This window comes from Arachis hypogaea, chromosome 1, assembly GCF_003086295.3.
Source record: "Arachis hypogaea cultivar Tifrunner chromosome 1, arahy.Tifrunner.gnm2.J5K5, whole genome shotgun sequence".
In the NCBI taxonomy this organism is placed as follows: Eukaryota; Viridiplantae; Streptophyta; class Magnoliopsida; order Fabales; family Fabaceae; genus Arachis; species Arachis hypogaea.
The window spans coordinates 12330670-12349204 of record NC_092036.1 but is presented as its reverse complement, the minus strand read 5'-3'; the positions used below and the strand labels follow the sequence as shown (position 1 = coordinate 12349204).

At 31.4% G+C, this 18535-nt stretch overlaps 2 protein-coding genes across 2 annotated transcripts; both read right to left on the bottom strand.

The window, feature by feature from the left end:
- Positions 1–1780: 1780 nt before the first annotated feature.
- On the bottom strand, positions 1781–11509 carry LOC112797337 (glutamate receptor 3.6-like). The gene is made up of 7 exons (XM_029288840.2): positions 11130–11509; positions 7807–9191; positions 6848–7125; positions 6711–6742; positions 6067–6473; positions 4514–5452; positions 1781–4358 (listed from the first exon to the last, which is right to left on the bottom strand). The coding sequence occupies exons 1-6, from the start codon at positions 11398–11400 to the stop codon at positions 5105–5107; spliced, it is 2721 nt and encodes a 906-aa protein (XP_029144673.2). The 5' UTR covers positions 11401–11509; the 3' UTR covers positions 1781–4358; positions 4514–5104.
- Positions 11510–12598: 1089 nt separating this feature from the next.
- LOC114927434 (glutamate receptor 3.3-like) lies at positions 12599–17926 on the bottom strand. Its single transcript, XM_072235058.1, has 4 exons — positions 17802–17926; positions 17428–17708; positions 16422–16709; positions 12599–12765 (listed from the first exon to the last, which is right to left on the bottom strand). Exons 2-4 carry the CDS (start codon positions 17699–17701, stop codon positions 12734–12736), a joined length of 594 nt encoding a protein of 197 aa, XP_072091159.1. The 5' UTR covers positions 17702–17708; positions 17802–17926; the 3' UTR covers positions 12599–12733.
- Positions 17927–18535: the final 609 nt, after the last annotated feature.

Here is an 18535-nt window from a genome sequence, read left to right as displayed (position 1 = left end):
CGGTGAAATTTTGGGGACAGGCTGAACTTGGCTTTCCGGTTCTGATTCTGCGGTTGCTTCGGAATGGGTCTGATGTTTGACAAGGTTTTGGCCAGAAAATGGTTTCTGACGAAGAGACACAGCTGATAGTGTCAGCTGGTGGAAAAAGGGAACACGACTAAGAGATGGCAGCCGAAAAAAAAGAAAAACAAATAGAAACCAGAGCCGGGTCGGAACCCGCTCTGATACCAACTTCAAATACACGAATGAAGTGAGACAAGGATTGTGTTTTGGATATATATATATATATATATATATATATATACAGAAATAAAATTCCTTAATACTAGGAGATACAACAGAATCAGATATCTAAAAACAGAAACTATATCAAAACAGAATAACTTATATAAAGCCTATATCTCAGAATAACTTATATACAGCCTATATCTCTAATCTGATATTCAACATTAGCATAGTATAATAATAAGATATAGATCTGTATAATAATTAATTAAATCCAATAAACTAAATTCTAACACAAGTTGTTATGAACTCCACATGCAATAATATTTAAACATTTTGTGCTTATCACAAAATATAAATTTGGAATTATTACATAATATACATTAAATTATAATAACGGACTCGTCTATGGTTTAGATTTAGATTTGGATAGTTTACATAAAAAAACAATATTGGTACCAAGGTAACAAAATTACAAAAATAGTATATGTTAGTGCACGTTGACTTAGAGTAGGGTTAAGTATGATTTGGTCCTTAATGTAGGGGTCAAAAATCAATTTCGTTCTTGGCCTTTTTTTCGCAACAAAATGATTCTAAAGATTCCAGTTTGTTTTAAAATCGTTTCTCAGACGATTTTACCCCTGCGGTCGTTAACTTCCGTTACGACCGTTTTATCAGAAAATGATAATATTAATTAATATAAATAATAATAAAAGCAATAAAGAAAATAATAAATATGTAAATATTGAAAGTGAATGAAGATGAAGTGCCTAAGCTGTTCAACGGCAGCGTCTTCTGCTGAAGGTCGATGGGGAGTAGCAGCGCTAGGGTTCGGTAGACAGTGTCCATGGCTTCCCAGAATTCAAGAGCTTCACAATTTCGTTCACCTGCAAAGGAGTTGCTCTGCGGGCATGGTTAGAGGTCTATTTTTCGAACTTCATCCACGAAGGATAACCCGGGACGAAGATTTTGGGGTTGCGTATACTATGAGGTACGGTATTGTTCCTATTTTGCGATTGTGAGTCTGAGAATTTGGGATTTGTTGATATGTCTCTGTGGCTTCTATCAGGTTCAGGATGGCTGTAATTTCTTCAAATGGGCAGATCCAGAACCTGGAGGTGCTCAGCAAGAGGTTGAAATTGCAAGAACTATGAGGAAGATAACGAAATTAAAGACAAGATTGAAGGAGGTGGAAACGAAACTTTGGGTTGTAGCTGCTCTATGTATTGCTAGCTGGGTGGGGTTTTTGTTCTTATTGCTGCAGAATCAATATAACTTAAAGCACCCAAATGGAATGCACCTAAGTTATAGATGATTAGGTAGGGAATGTTATGAGATTTGTTGTGATGTAGAGGTAGAGTTTGAGGGTATTTTGTGATGTTACAATGGTTTAGGGGTGTAACATATTTGAATCTGTTTGAATTAATGAAGGAAAGTGCTATTTGATGTTGCCCAAAATGTGACCTTGGTTAATGGTGAAGTTGTGTTCATTTGTAATTTAAATGTAGTTCCTGAGTAAAGCACAAAAGCATTGAATACAGTACCTAAAAATTCAGTAATTAACTAATGGCATATTTCATTTGATGAGAAGTTAAAATAAACACAAATTAACTGTTTGCCTCCACAGGCCTAATACCAAAATATAGTGGATGTCCTGACAGTGTAACGAAGTACAGAGAAGCAACACTCAACAACAGTGTCCTGAGACACTTAATACCAAAATACAGTAATGAAACCATTGTAACTAAAGTAATGTTCTGAAACTAAATAGACAATACTAAAATACAAACATTGTTTGCAAAGTACTAAGACATAATTAACAAAAACTTGACATGCAAATCTTAAAGATTTTCCTACTGAGATGGAGGTAATTTGGCCATCAACTTCAGCTTCTGCAGAGGGACATGAGGTGCACTGCTTTGAATGACAGAAAAAATGTCTCTTCCTCTCAGATAGCTAGCTCAGGGGTTGTTTGTTGCTGGTAGAGGTTGCAGCAGCTGCAGCCTTGTTCTTGTGGTGGACTTGGATATTGGGCTGAGTGAAAGCTTTCTTGGGCTGAGGTGTTGGTGTGGTGGGCCGGCCTGCACTTTTCTTGGGCCTTAGGTTTGATTTTCTGGGCTGAGCTGCTAGCAGGTTGGTTGGTGATGGTGTAGTCTTCCTCTTTCTCCCTCCCCAAACTGTTTGACCAGGTGCCAGCTTAGGTGTATCCCTCTTCCCTCTTTTGGTTGAAGATTGGGCCTATAAATAAAATAAAAATCACAGAGACAGTTACATACATATCAAAGTAGTTAAATTTATAGCAAGCATCATAGTAAGTAAACCCTAGAACAGGATGTCATAAACCCTCTTCTTAAGTTTGGTGCAGCCATTCTTCTTGTGTCCCATTGCACCACAGTTGGAGCACCTTTGGACTTGACCCCTCCGTGACAGATGAGTCTGGCTTCTGTTGTCTTCATCTACAGACCCTCGCTTCCTCTTCTTCACAGGTCTGTGGCTTGGCCTCCTGTATGGAGGTGGGATGACATCATCATATTGAGTCCTCTCCCATAGGTCCGGGCCTTTAACAGGATGTATGACCTCCCAATAGCACCTTAGGTAGGCTTCCTTCTTGTAGCAATCGTCCACATAGGATTCCAAATCAAGGCCCTTGAAGGTGATACAGCTGATGGCATGAGGACAAGGAATCCCACTCATTTGCCATTTCCTGCAAGAACAGTCACCAGCAGCCAAATCCACAATGTATTTATCTAGACCATACATAACTTCGTACTTACTAGTAGCTGACCAGTATGACCTCCAGTCCCTAGCTAAGCTTGCCCATTTCTCTAATTTTTTCCTAATCATTGGCATAATGTTTCCTTGATAATTCAGAACCCTTTCCCTATTTGCAGCCCATCTAGTCATCATATACACCCTAATATCCTCTAACATGGTCATAATAGGTTTCTCTCTTTCCTCTACTAGGACAGCATTTAAACTGGGTACCCAACCACTTGCTATGCATAATTCCAACATGATGTGTCTGCATGCAAGTATGTTAGAGATTCATGCTTCTTAGTTGCCAAGTGGATTCCTCATCGACCCTGTGTGCATATAACCAAAAGGGGCAGCCTTTCTGACAAACAGCCCGGACCCTCACCAAGTCACACTTCTTGAATTTAATGTTCCTAGCTATCTGGACTGCATAGGCCGCCACTGTGTCCTTAAACTCTTGTCGAGATTCATACAATGTGCCCATCATCTATTGGTACTTTCCCATATCCTTTTGAGATTTATGCACTGAAAACCTCTGCCCCTCAGTCTCGGCAGCCTCCTTTGCATCATCAGCCCCCGACTTTTTTCCTCCAATGATATGGTCCTGCTCTAATTCATCACTGTCGACTGCTTCCTCATCATCCAAATCACTTGTCACAACCCTTTTGCCCTTCTCCACATTAGAGTCCTTCAGCACAGAATTATCTTCACCAAATCCACTTTCATAGTCATAAACCTCCTCACTGTCAGTGAAGTGGATGTCTTCGACACTATTTTCCTCTTTATTAGATGGCAAGTATGTTGGGTCATCACTGTCACCACTATTATCATGGTCACTATCCCCCTGTCCCTCTTGGCCTAATTCCATTCCACCGTCCTTATTCTGGCATTCGACTTCAGCCACAACCCCAACTCCACCAGTCTTTTGTTCGTTCCCTTCAAACACCACTACCTCCAGACCACCACCTATAGGTTCCTCACTGTCAACGCCTCCAGTTTCTCCCCCACGTCCAGATAACCGACTTTCGAAAATTCCTCGGCATCCCCAACCTCATGCACCACAAACAGATCAACAAAGGCTCTCTTTCCTGCTATGGTACACATTTCAATTGCCTCTGTGTCACCTTTCAATAGCTTTAAGTGACTCTCATAATCATCCACAGTTGGGTCTTTGTACCATAATGCGGCGATAGTGGACTTCAAGTATCCAAGCTACTTCAGCTCCTCGTATGCCTCAAACACACTCCACCGATCGCCGTCAATGTCTTCCACGACTGTAGCTTGACCCTTCAAGTACTTGAGCACACCGTTCTCATATCCGAATGCACCCCCATGGTGCACCCTCATGTTAAACAGAATCATCTCCTTCCCGAACAACCCTATTAATCAAGACAGGGCGTTAGTAAACCAACTAACAAAAAAAAAACAATCAGTGCAAACCCTAGTCTTACACACAGGTTTGCACAACCTAGATTAAACCCTACACCCGTTACGTCCATCAACAAAGGAGAAATTGCATTCAAAAAATGCTTACCTCGCTAAGGGCTATTTGTAGAAACGAAGCCAAGTCAACAATGCAGGAAATTTTCCGGCACCCTTGCTCGAGCTACCAACACCGGACAGTCCTCGCAGGAAGGCCTTCGAAGGGTTTCACACACACACGTTACACTCTACAATCCTTTTCTCAAACAATGGCTTGCTTGGGGAAGGCGAAATGATTTCACGGGAATGCTATGAAGGAATAGCAACCAGCAGGGGTACTTTTGTCTTAAAAATTTATTTTTTAGTGCAAGGGACGATTTTAAAATAAACTGGAACCTTTGAAATCATTTTGTTGCGAAAAAAAGGCCAGGAATGACATTAATTTTTAACCCCTACGTTAGAAATCAAAATCATACTTAATCCCTTAGAGTATGTTTTGGTACATACACTAAACATTTTGGTCTTATCACAAACATATATTTAGATCATGCATTCTTTAATCATTATTTTTTGAGATGATGGTATCATTTCAATTCTAACATGCACACTAACATACACTAGAGCCACTCAATGATGTTCTATGCTTATATGTTCATGCACAACCATTTGACAAGAGTAGTACTTGTCCTTTTATATTATTTTCTTACTTTTCCTTTTCATTGACAAAAGAAAAGAATGATTTAAGACAAGAAGAACATGACGATGATGATGGGACTTCAAGGTTGGTACTATTGGAGTAGTGCCTCCTAAAACGGTAGGTCATTCTAATAAGATAGCAAAGGAGGGCAATCAAGCATGCAATGCCAATAAGAAGGAAGAGGCCCCAAAAGCTCTTAGTCTCAAGCCTATCAATGCCTTGTTTTGCACCTTCTGAGCTACAAGCACTTCTTGTTAGCCATTTGTCATGAATCCTTTGAAGATCACCATTCTCTGATAGTTTTAGAATAGCTGTTGACATGTCAATTGCTAAGGGAGAGTCCCTTGGAAAGGCCTACAAAATTCAAATAATGCATCGAGGTTATATAAAGTAATTTTAAAAATCGGTTGATATTGGTTGAAAAAAGTCGACCCCTAAGTTGAACATAGTGAAAATTCAGGTACAGTTAACTTCATGTGAAATTGATAGTTGAAATTCGTTAAATAATTTGACAAATTTAACTAAATTATCATATAACGATTCTCAACTTTCAGCTTAACTTAAAGTTAACTACACTGAATTCCTACCATATCATTTTACCTCAAAAAAGTTGAGTATATTTTAATCGTATTATAAAATTATTTTTTTAAAAAACTTAATTTAATAAGAGAAGATATATTAATGATTATATTTCTAAAATTCTAATAGCAAAAATCTCTTTTGAACTTGCATGAATTTTGTATAGGTTTTCTTTTTTTCTTTTTTTATATATTATGCTTTTTTTTCTTTTAGGAGATAACAAAGATCGAATTCTAAATCTTTCGATCATAGAGATTCTAATACCATATCATGTAACTACTTTTCTAAAAGTCTAAACTGATAAGAAAAAACATGTAAATAATTCTATCTCTAATAACCTAATTATTAAAGTTGATTTTAGCATAAGAGAAAAAGATGGAAACACTTACAAAGCCCCATCCCATTTTGGTGAATTCTTGGCCAACAATACCAAATTGACATCTAGTTGATAGGAACAACTCCATGTATGCACGCTCAGCTATGATAGCAGCAACACCACCATTGTCTTGTCCATCCTTCAAAGCCTTCTCAAATTCAGATAGAGAATTGAAAGGAACAAGCCTTGATCTATGTATGTTAAACACCTCACTAAGATAATTTTCAGCATATGTGCCACTCATGATACCAATTCGGTCATTGTTGACCACTAAGCTTTCAATTCCTTTCACTGGGGAAGAGAGTTTTTCCACTGTGAGAATTGATGTTAGGCTTGCAGTGTAGCTAGAGCTTAGTATTAGAACCACAAACAACCATATGATTAGGACTAAGCGACCAAGGGTGCTAACGGTTTTCTCTTCTGCATGCAAAAGAAGATGTTTTAGTTTAACATTAGGTGAAAATTCAGGTGCAGTTGACTTCACGTGAAGTTGATAATTGAAAATCGTTAGATGAAAATTTAGTCAAATCAGTCAAATCATCTAGTGACTCTCAGTTATCAATTTCACGTGAAGTCGACTGTACCTGAGTTTCCACCTAAACATTATTGTGTGAAACATCTTTCAATGCTAGATAAAGGAAACTTTTGACAACTTACTATGTGCGAAAACTAGAGTTGAAAAGCTAAACCTGCAAAGAAAAAGAATATACAAATGTTAGCAATTATTTTTGTTCCTTAATATTTTAACCTCCAATTTCTTGAATAAAATTTCAAAATGGCAGTTATTTAATTACCAAATAATAGTGACTAATTGTCTTCTAATTGGTCCTCTAAAGTCATCATTAAAGGGCCGCTCTAAAATCCACACAACAACTCCAACAATTAGAAAAAGCATTCCTGTGACAAACCACATCATTGGAGTAAATGGTATAAGAAAGGCCCAAGCACTTGATTTCAATTCCTTGATAGGTGCCACAACCACTAACCCTGACTCTATATATGGCTGAGTGAAATCCACTATCTTACTTCTGTTTGTAGTAATAGTAATATCCCCAATAACGGCATCAAAGGCCTACATCCATACAAAGGAAGAATTTTCAATTCAGGAAGAATAACATTCATGTCCAAAAAAATAATTTAAATTGATCTATAATAAATTTTAGATAAAACACTTTAATTTTACTATGCAATTTACAATACATAATGATGGTTAATATTTTGAAATTACCTATAATTTTAGTTCTGTCTATTTAGGATTTTTTTATGTAAGTATCAAATTTAATCAATCATGATGTAAAAGAAATAGGTTACATTAAAAAATTGACAAAAATTATTGTAGTTTATCAACTTTTTTTTCGTTAATGTCATGAATATAATTGCAGCAGTTTGTATTTTTTTTTAAATTCATTAAAATTGCAGTAGTTTTAAAATTGCCACAATTTTATTTTTTAAACCCACTATTGAAATAGCGACAGTTTTAAATCGACGCAAATAAAATTATCTATTTTGCGACAGTTATACCAACAGTTATTGGAAACCACCGCAAAAATTAAACCACCGTAATTTTTAAAATTAACTGTCGTTATTCGACGCTTATGTTATAGTGTTATGTATGTGAAGCTAGTAATTAAAAATTCTTAGATAATAATTTAGTGGAACATATAAAATTATCTAATTATTTTTAATTATTAACATAAAGACATCTACACGTAAATTTTCATTTTCTTACAATACTAGAAAAAATAATACTTACACCAATTGTGATCTGATGGAGAAGTTCTGAATTCAAGGGATTGGTTCTCCCATTACCAAAAGAAACAAATTTGTATGGAATCGTATAAGGCAACACATTTAGTGCTGCAAAAAACACATCAATGCAATAACCACCAAACATGTCAGTGCCTTCAATTCTTGACACAAACTCATGGTAGCTAACCCTAAGTGGCACTCCAATTCTCAAATGTCTTCCATTGCTAGCAAAAACCCAACCTCTAGGTGTTTGTGTTGTTTGGCCAGGCCATATCACACCATAAAGCCCTTCACTTGAATTTCCATCATTTGGAACTTCTTCACCAGTGTGAAGACCATATGATTCTGACCAATATCCAATCCTCCTAACCCCAGTTCCAATCACATTAATGATCTCATATGATGGGTTCAACAAGTTTCCATCTAAATCAAACATCATCCGCCCGGTTAAACCGGTTTGATTAACTTCTAGAATCTTCTGAAGCAATGTGCTACCATTTATAAACACCCCCATAGTATCAAGATGAAGTGAGTCACCCCTTAACAAGTTTAGACTTGAATCATTTGAGAATAAAATATTATGATTGTTGTTATTATTATTATTATTATTATTTCCCCCAGAAAACAAAGCATCAAGAGCATAAGCTATGACCCAAACAGTGTCATAAGCATATAAACCAAAGGTGTTCAATCCAAAAGGACCCTCTTGATGATTCATTTTTAGGGTTAGGTTATTATTCCACCTAGACACAAATTTTCTCTTCAATTCTGAATCAGGTGTATACATGCGCAAGGTAATAACACCTTGGATGTCATTCATGGCTGAACTTGTGGACAATGAAGGGTTTGAATCTAACACAGTGGAAAGCCAATCAGTGGCTATCCACACATAACCACTCCCCATCATGCTAAGTGATTGAGCAACCTTAAGAACTTTTAACCCTAAATCTGCTACTATATGAACAACTATTACCCTTGATTCCATCAAAGCTATCTTGAATAATGCATTGTTTATTTCTTCTTCACTAATGTTGTTATTATTATTAGGCCTAAAGGGTACTTTATATGATATCTTGCAACGTTTTTCGGCAAGCTTATCACCTAATGCAGCAACCCCATTTCTTCCATGATCATCATCAATGAAGATTGCAATCACATCTCTCCATTGGAAGTGATCAACAATATCTGCCACTGCAGACATTTGATAAAGATCACTCTGTGTTGTTCTAACAAAATATGGGAATTGGAGAGAAGTGAGTGTAGGATCTGTTGCTGCAAATGATAAGAGAGGTACTTGCATCTCATTTGCAATGTGTGAGATTACATGTGCCATTTCTGAGTACTGTGGACCAATTATTGCCACAGTGCCTTTCTCCATCAATATTAATGCTGCAATGTATATGTTTAAAAAAAAATGGTATAACTAGTGAATGATCCTACAAGAAATGAGAGCTATTTTAACATGATTTTTTTTAACAGTCATAGTTAAGTATAAAAATTAATATATATTTTTGACAAATATCACAAATGTCAAATTTTCTATGTTTTTTTTATTTATAATTTAATTGTAGAAAATTATTCTTCAATTTTGACACTCATTTGTTTTCAACATACTCTATTATTCCTTTTTTTTTCGTTGAGCTCCGTCAATTTTGGCATCACACTGTTCTCAGTTTGGGATCATACTACTTATTTTTCATCTTCAAAATCTCAGTTTATTCTTCAGTTTCAAGATCTCATATCATTCTTTGTTAAAAACTTTTTGTTGAGAATTTTTTATAGTCAATAAGTGTCAAAATAAATAGTATTTTTGACGGTTAATAAGTATCACAAAAAATATATTCTCAAATTTTTCTAACAGATTATTTTTAATGGCCAATATTTATCAAAATAAAATTTAAACTTTTTTTTACAATTACTTATATGTTAAAAATACTATTTTTGACAAAACTTTTATCAACATATTTTCATAGTTAAAATAGTATCAAAATTTATTTTTTTTTTTGACAAATTTTAATTTTTTTTGACACATAATAATCCTTAAAAATAGTCATATTGTTGTAGTGATGAGAAGATATGGTTCATGAGAGAAAATATGTAGAATTGTGAAAAGTACAACAATTCTAGAGACCAATTTGGTTCTAGGATATGTTTTAGATTTATTTCTTATTTTACAAATTAGTACAAAAAAAAGTTTCAAATAATTATACAATTTCTAAAAAAATTTTAATTTTTATGTTCTAATAATCACTGTAAATTGGTTTTTATGTGGACAAAAAATTTAAAATGCTAATTTTAGTTTTTACTGAGTTTATTTAGAGAAAATATTGAGAGCCAATCTTACATAACTAATGTCATGGCTAACATTTAGAAAAGAAAAAAAACTTTTAAATAAAAAAAAACATCTAAAACTCAATTAAAAAAAAAGTATTGATAACCAATTATATTTAGCCAACAATTTACAATAAAGGGAAACATTTAAAATTAGAAATAATAGAAACATCTAAAACTGAAATAAAAAATATAAGAATTAATGTTTATAATTTAGAATTTATAGTTTAAAATTTAAGATTCGTTATATTTAGTATTTAGGGTTTATAGTTTAGTATTTAATATTGAGAGTTTAGGATTTAAAGTTTAAATTTATGATAACCGGTGGTGGGTGATCAGAGATGGTCGCAAGAGGGTCGCTGGCAGCCAACGATGGTCAGTGGTGGTGGCCGACGGCAACAAGATGGCTGGTGTGGTAGGTGAAATTGAGGTGTTGGAACCAAGAAAGAAGAAGAAAAAAAGAATAAAAGAATAATTTTTAAAAAAAATTATGAATTTGTATTGGATGTTTTTGAATTATTAGTTGATGTTGGCTAATTTTTTATTGGTTATCTAGTTGATTTTTTTTTTCGAAATCCAAACTCAATAAAAAACTCATTTTTAGTTGGTTTTTATATTTAGTTTGTTTGATAACATCATGTAATATTAGTTAAAATTAACTATTATGGTGTTAGTTTTCTAATTTTACTCACTTATTTATATTAAATACTGATATCATAGATCAAAATGGGAATGCCGCCATATCATATTTTTATTTTTCAAGTCAGCAGGCATTTAATAGTATCAAATAAACAGAAATTAAGGGGAAAAAAGGACTAATAAAAAAATCCACAAATTTTATAGAATCAATGACTTATTTTTGCAAAAAGAAAAAAAAAATCAAAACTTGATAATAAGATAAATTTTTTTGGTAATGATCAATAATATTTTAAACGAGTGATGAAATCAAAAGTCATGGAGATAAACATGCTTGAGTAGATTTTAACAAGAACTTACAGTCAATAATTCCTAGAAATCCGGGGGAGAATTTTGTGTCCTGCATTGAGATATTAAACTTAGTTCCATTGAGAATGGTTGCATTGGAATTTATATCATCTACTGCTGCTTGTATTGCAATTTTAGCCACTCCTCCAATGGTTGAATTAAAAGATAAAATTGCTCCAACATTAACTGTACTTGGCCTTGTAACATTATTACAATTGCTTGTCCCTTTTGATGGAAAACCATTATAGAACATCACAATGACAAGAACCCAAACTTTGATCATCTTGTATTTGTACTAAAAGCATATATAACAAGTGATTTTAAGGGAAAAATGAGGACAATAATTATTTCTATAACTTGAAAAACAAAAGATGAAATAATACATACTTCCATAATCTTCTCTTATAAATAAATATTTGCACCTTAAAAGCACTACTTTAGGCCAATAATTAGATTTTTATCCAATAAGATTTATATACGTGCTGAATAATTGAATGAATCCTTTTTATATCTAGTGGAGTAGGCACTTTGTTTATCTTTTGAAAAGAATGATTTTACATGCTTGTGTTTTTCCATTTTGATGGGCCGAAAAAAATCAACGAACGTTTTCAAAAAAAGAAAAGGGTGAATGAAAAGTAAAAAAATAATTAAAGTGATGATATAAAATACATGTGTAACATATTCTTTACCACTAATATATTTGTGTATAAATATATATTATTTAATTTATTTTTAATACATATTTATATTTTAACATGTATTTTATATTAATAATTAATTTTTATGGTTGATTTTATTATACACTTAATATAGTTGATATTTTATCTATTCAGCTTATTTAGTCTTTAACAATTTAAAATTTTAGGATAAGTAGTGTTTGTATCATTTACACACTTAAAGTATTTTGTAAACATTTTGGACTTATCACAAACATATAGGTACTATTGTATGAGAAAGTTTAAGGGTTAACATTTTTATTAAAATTTGGTCAGCACTTAATCAGCATAAAAAAATGTGAGTAATTTTATACTATTAGATAAAATCTCACACCATTAAAAATATCAATAATAACTAATTGATGGTTATAAATCACAAAATTTGCTGATTTTTTAACACTCTTATTGTATATTATTTATTACACATACATTTAATTCAGAAAAGTGCATGCATATGCTTTAACAATTACTAGTGGTGATGATGTTGTCATTTCCAACATGCACACTACTACCATTTTAAAAGAGCACTTTTTCCTTGTCTTTTCTTACTTTGGGCAGTAATAATCTTCTCTCTCATTGACAAATGAAAAGAATGATTTAAGACAAGAAGAGAGCATGATGATGATGATGATGATGGTGAGACTTCAAGGTTGGTACTATTGGAGTAGTGCCTCCTAAAACGGTAGGTCATTGTAGTACGATAGCAAAAGAGAGCAATGAAACATGCAATGCCAATAAGAAGGAGAGAGATCCCAAAAGCTCTTAGTCTCAACTCTCAGGCCTATCTATGCCTTGCTTTGCATCTTCCGAGCTACAAGCTAAGCACTTCTTGTTAGCCATTTGTCATGAATCCTTTGAAGATCACCATTCTCTGATAGTTTTAGAATAGCTGTTGACACGTCAATTGCTAAGGGAGAGTCCCTTAGAAAGCCCTACATCATTCATCAAATCATCCTCAATGTTTTATATATTGATAAAGAGTAAAGTATCGTTTTTTGTCCCCAACGTTTTAAAGTTATTCCTAACGTTTCAATCGTCCTATTTAAGTCTTTAACGTTTTAAAATTGATTCAATGTTGTCCTGTCGTTAGGGATCAGTTAACAGAATTGACGACAAGACAAAATTGAAACGATTTTGAAACGTTAGGGACTTAAATAGAACGAAAACCTTAGGGACAAAAACGATACATAGAAATAAATTTTAATTTTATCCTTTAATAATATCAATTTTTTACTATACACAGTATTCAATTATTTTTTAATCACATCTAAGTAAATTACACTTAATCATATTACTTTCATTCTAAATAAATTAACTTTTTTATAATTTTACTCTTAAAGATTTTTAGTTATCATGAAATATTTGTAGAATGATTAGTATATAAACTTGCGGAAAAGAAAAAATAATATATATATATATATATATATATATATATATATATATACAATAAAATATAAATTATATCTTTTGTCTTTAATGTATCAAAATTCTTTAAAATTATAAAAAAATAATTTTATTTAAAATAAAAAAATGTGATTAAGTGTAATTTACTTAGATGTAATTAAAAAATAATTGAATACTATGTACAGTAAAAAATTGATATTATTGAAAGACAAAATTGAATTAAAAATTATTTTTATGTATCATTTTTGTCCCCAACGTTTTCGTTCTATTTAAGTCCCTAACGTTTCAAAATTGTTTCAATTTTGTCCCGCAGTTAATTCTGTTAACGGATCTCTAATGGCAGGACAACATTGAGTCAATTTTGAAACGTTAGAGACAACTTTAAGACTTATCCAAAACATTAGGGACAAAAATGATACTTTACTCTATTGATAAAGTCTTCTTAAAAGAGGACTATCTCTTTTTTTTTATTTAGAATTTTTCATAAATTTAAATAACAAGAAGAAAGATCGTATGAATTATTATATTTTTAATACGTTGTTATTTTTTTTAATAAAAAATAAGAATTAAATTATTAACCTTTTAATTATAAAAATTTAAGTTAATAAGATACTTATACATGAATAATTATATTTTTAATATTTTTATAAAATTATTTATATCAAAAATTTAAACTACTAGATAGATTATAATTATATGAATTGTTGTATATCCAACAAAAATTATATAAAAATAAATAAAGTGATAACTCACACTGTCACAAAAAGATGATTAAAATAATGTTTATATAAAAATAATAGCTAAAATATTATTACATATTATATTCGGAGATTTAGTTAAAGAAGTTAAACAATTTAACCATGTTTCAACTATATCTTTGTATAAAAATATTCTAATAATCTTAATAATTATCTAATAAAAGAAATCAGTGCGTTTGAAATTGATGATATTTTAAATTAATAAAAGATATAATTTTTATTATATTTATGTCATAATTAAAAATGTTAAATTTTTGAAATAAACAGGAGTAAATAACCATTTCTGACCATGAAAGATTTGAATGATGACAAAACTGACCATGAAAAATTAAAACTAAAGTTATACCCATATAAGATAAGTTTTGTTCGACAAAAATACCCAATTATTAAATTTGTGTTCATAATTCCATAAATACCCTAACTTTTTATCTTTTTTTATCTCTGCACCCAATCTCTAACCCTAACAATTTAATCCAACTCCCTCCTCCTCCCTCTTCTGTCTCTACCCTCCAACTTTCTCCGTCCTCACAATCCCATTCCATCACCACCGTTCCCTCCATTCTCCTCACCTCATTTTTCCTTCAACCATCACCAACTTCAACACCACCACCACTCTATTTCCTTCTTCATCCCTCCTCTTCAACCACTTCCTCTACACTATTGAAGACCTTCCTCAGTCCTCACAAACTAAATTGGAAAAGTTTCAAAATCCAAACACAAGCTATATTGAAAAAAAAAATCCTTTTTTGTAAAAATCTAAAAGGAGGCGAAAACATATATACTCAAAATTCAAAGAGGAATAAGCGAATAACAGATGGATATAAAAAAGGGAGGAAGTAAACATACCAAAAAACAGAAAAGATTGATCCTTTAATGGTAAATTGGGGGTTTGAATTATGAGATATATGAAAATTGTGAGAAGAGAAGGGTATGTGAAGTGGAGCATTAATTTTTGAGAGCTCCACAACCCAGAACACTGAAGAAGAAGAAAATGTGGCATATTTTATTGGAGAGAATATTACTAGAGAGAAAAAGGAAGTGACTTTGCATACCATGTATGTGATTTGTATGTGAGATTTTTGTGTGGAGAGACAGAGAGGGAAGAGGGTTCTGTGTTTCTGTATTATAGTTGTTGATCCCCTTCAAGATAGAGAGAGTGTTGTCCGAGACAGAGAGAGAAAGAACAAGATGGTGAGAGAAAGGGGGCTGGAGGCGATAGTGGTGGTGGAAGGAGATTGTGACGGCAGAGAAGGTTGGAGGGTAGAGGCAGAGGAGAAGAGAGCGGAATTAAATTGTTAGGGTTAAAAATTGGGTGTAGAGATAAAAGAAGATAAAAAGTTAGGGGTATTTACAGAATTATGAACAAAAATTTAATAATTGGTTAATTTTGTCGAACAAAACTTATCTTATATGGGTATAACTTTAGTTTCAATTTTTCATGGTCAGTTTTGTTAGCGTCCAAATCTTTCATGGTCAGAAATGGTTATTTACTCAATAAACAGTTTATAACAGTGTTGTAAAAACCGTACCGGATCCTAAACCGGTCCGGTCCGCTAATTAGACCGCACAAGGATGAGAACCGGTGTAAATCGGTCAAACCCATAGTGAACCGATAAAAACCGGTCAAACTCGGTAAACTGGTCCAACCGAACCGCTGGTAATTAAAATTTTGCAAAATGAGTGAAGTGGGGTTCGAACCCTGTTCTCAAAAAAAAAAAAAGCATGTCACAACCACCAGGCTATCACAATTCTAGTTATTATGTTTACAAATTAATATATATATATATATAGATATCTTTTATCAAATATATTTACTTCTATTTAATTTATTTTAATTTTAGTTATAAACTCAATTATTTTTAAATTAATTATATTTTTATTTAATAATAATTATAAATTCACTAATTTTTTCTTTTTATAATTATATAATATCTATTAATATTATTTTTTAATAACTACTTGTAGTATATAATAATATAATAGATATAAATTTATTAATAAATTATTAAATTTTGAAAATAATTATTATTTTAATATAAAAACAAAATAAAATATTTATGATAGATTAAAATTAATAAAATGTTTATTATTTCTGTTTCATATTATTTTAGAATAGTTGAATATTCTTAAAATGTTAGTAAAAATATATATTTTAAATTTTAACTTTAAATTTTTTACTATTTTTTATTTTTTATTTACATAGGACCGGGTTAATCGGTTCAACCAGTGACCCACCGATTGAACCAATGACCCAGTAACCCAGTAGCTTAATCGGTTTGATTACCGGTTCGGTTCTGACAACTATGGTTTATAATATGGTAGAGTTTTGAATTTTTTTTTTTTTTCATTTTGAAATAAACTGAGTGGCCCATGTACACTTTCCTCTCCAGGAAACATAATATGAGGTTTTTCGGCAAGCTTATCACCTAATGCAGCAACCCCATTTCTTCCATGATCATCATCAATGAAGATTGCAATCACATCTCTCCATTGGAATTGATCAATAATATCTGCCACTGCAGACATTTGATAAAGATCACTCTGTGTTGTTCTAACAAAATATGGGAATTGGAGAGAAGTGAGTGTAGGATCTGTTGCTGCAAATGATAAGAGAGGAACTTGCATCTCATTTGCAATGTGTGAGATTACATGTGCCATTACTGAGTATTGTGGACCAATTATGGCTGCGGTGTCTTTCTCCATCAATAGTAATGCTGTAATATATAAAAAAGAAAAAAAAACACATTAAAATATTTAATATTCAAAAGATTATGCAGTAGAAGAATCTTTTGGATTATTTAATTATTTCAGATAAATAATATTTTCAAATAATTTTAATTTTTAAAATAAGTTGTAAATGGGGCTAATTTTATTATTTGTTATATAGAATTTAATTTTGATGCCTATAAAGTAATTTTATACGTGCATCCAATTACACAACATCACATTGATAAAAATAATTACCTTTTTATATTGACTACATAAATGGTCATAAAAAATTGGATGTAGTTGTAGGACTATATAAAATGCTTTACACTGTTAGTCCATCAAAATTAAACTCATATATTTATAGTAAAAAGTTGTATAAATATCAACAAAAATTTGTGTCAAAAAATACATCTGATAAATATTAAAAAAAAAACTATGAGTTTATGACTGATAATTATAAAAAAAAAATATCATTTTTAGTACATTGAGAATAAATTTAATTTTTCAATCAAAAGTTGATTTGTTTTATGAAGACCTTAATTGAGGTTTTGCAAGGCTTATTGGCTCATAGTTATAGTTAACAAAACCCTAAAAAATGTAAAGAGAAATGAAGGGGTGTTTTTTTTTAAAATTAATAGTTTTAATATCAAGAAGAAATAAAAAAAACACCAAACATTTTCTAATAAAGCTAACCATGCATTAATGAATTTTTCAAAAACTTACAATCAATAATTCCTAGAAATCCACTAGAGAATTTTGTGTCCTGCATTGAGATATTAAGTTTAGTGCCATTGAGAATGGTTGCATTGGAATTTATATCATCCACTGCTGCTTGTATGGCAACTTTAGCCACTCTTCCAATGGTTGAATTGAAAGATAAAATTGCCCCAATATTAATAGTTATTGGTCTTGTGGGAACATTATTATTGCTAATTGTTCCTTTTGAAGTGAAGCCATTGCAAAAGATCACAAGGACAAGGAGCCATATTTTGATCATGTTGTATCTGTATTCATATCAAATCAATCTAAATAGAACAAAGAAAGTAAAATAAAGAAAGTATAAGAGGTTAATATAGAAATCAAATAAATATATGCACCTTAGTAATGTACTCTTACTTAAACCAAAGTGGAGGAAATCAAAATATTAGAGTGAAATTGATACTTTAATTTCAATAATGAAAACTTTTAATTATGTGTGAAATGTTTTGTAATTTTTGAGCTTAGATATGGCTATATGAAGTATTGCATGACTCTATTATATAGCAAGTTGGTCATGAATAGTTATTGGATTTTTTTTCAAAAGCACTCTATTAATCTTTGAAAAGAGTAATAATGTTACATTATTATTTTTCTTACTGTAGTCATAAAAAATAAAAGGAAAATGAAAAAGAATATCCATGTCTTACCCAAAATTCTTATACAATCAAATCATACTAGGATAAAGAAGAGTAGTATATCAAAGATATAATTGTACATGCACAAATTAAAGTTTATTAAAAATGATATATAAGAGTGAACATATAATTTCATTTTAATTGTTATATTTATATATAAATTTAATTATGTAAAACTATATGTCGATGTTCTAAATTTTTTAATTATGTAATTTCATAATTAGAAGTATGACACTACATATATAAGTAGATTATATAATAAAGTGATGTAAGATTAAGAATGAAGATAAAAAATATTTTTAAATCCATTAATATTTAATTATATATAATTAAATATCACTTTAATATATTATATATATAGATAGTTATATACTTATTAACTTAAAAATATACTAAATAATAACATAAACTTATTTAGCTATATAAGTTAATCAAAA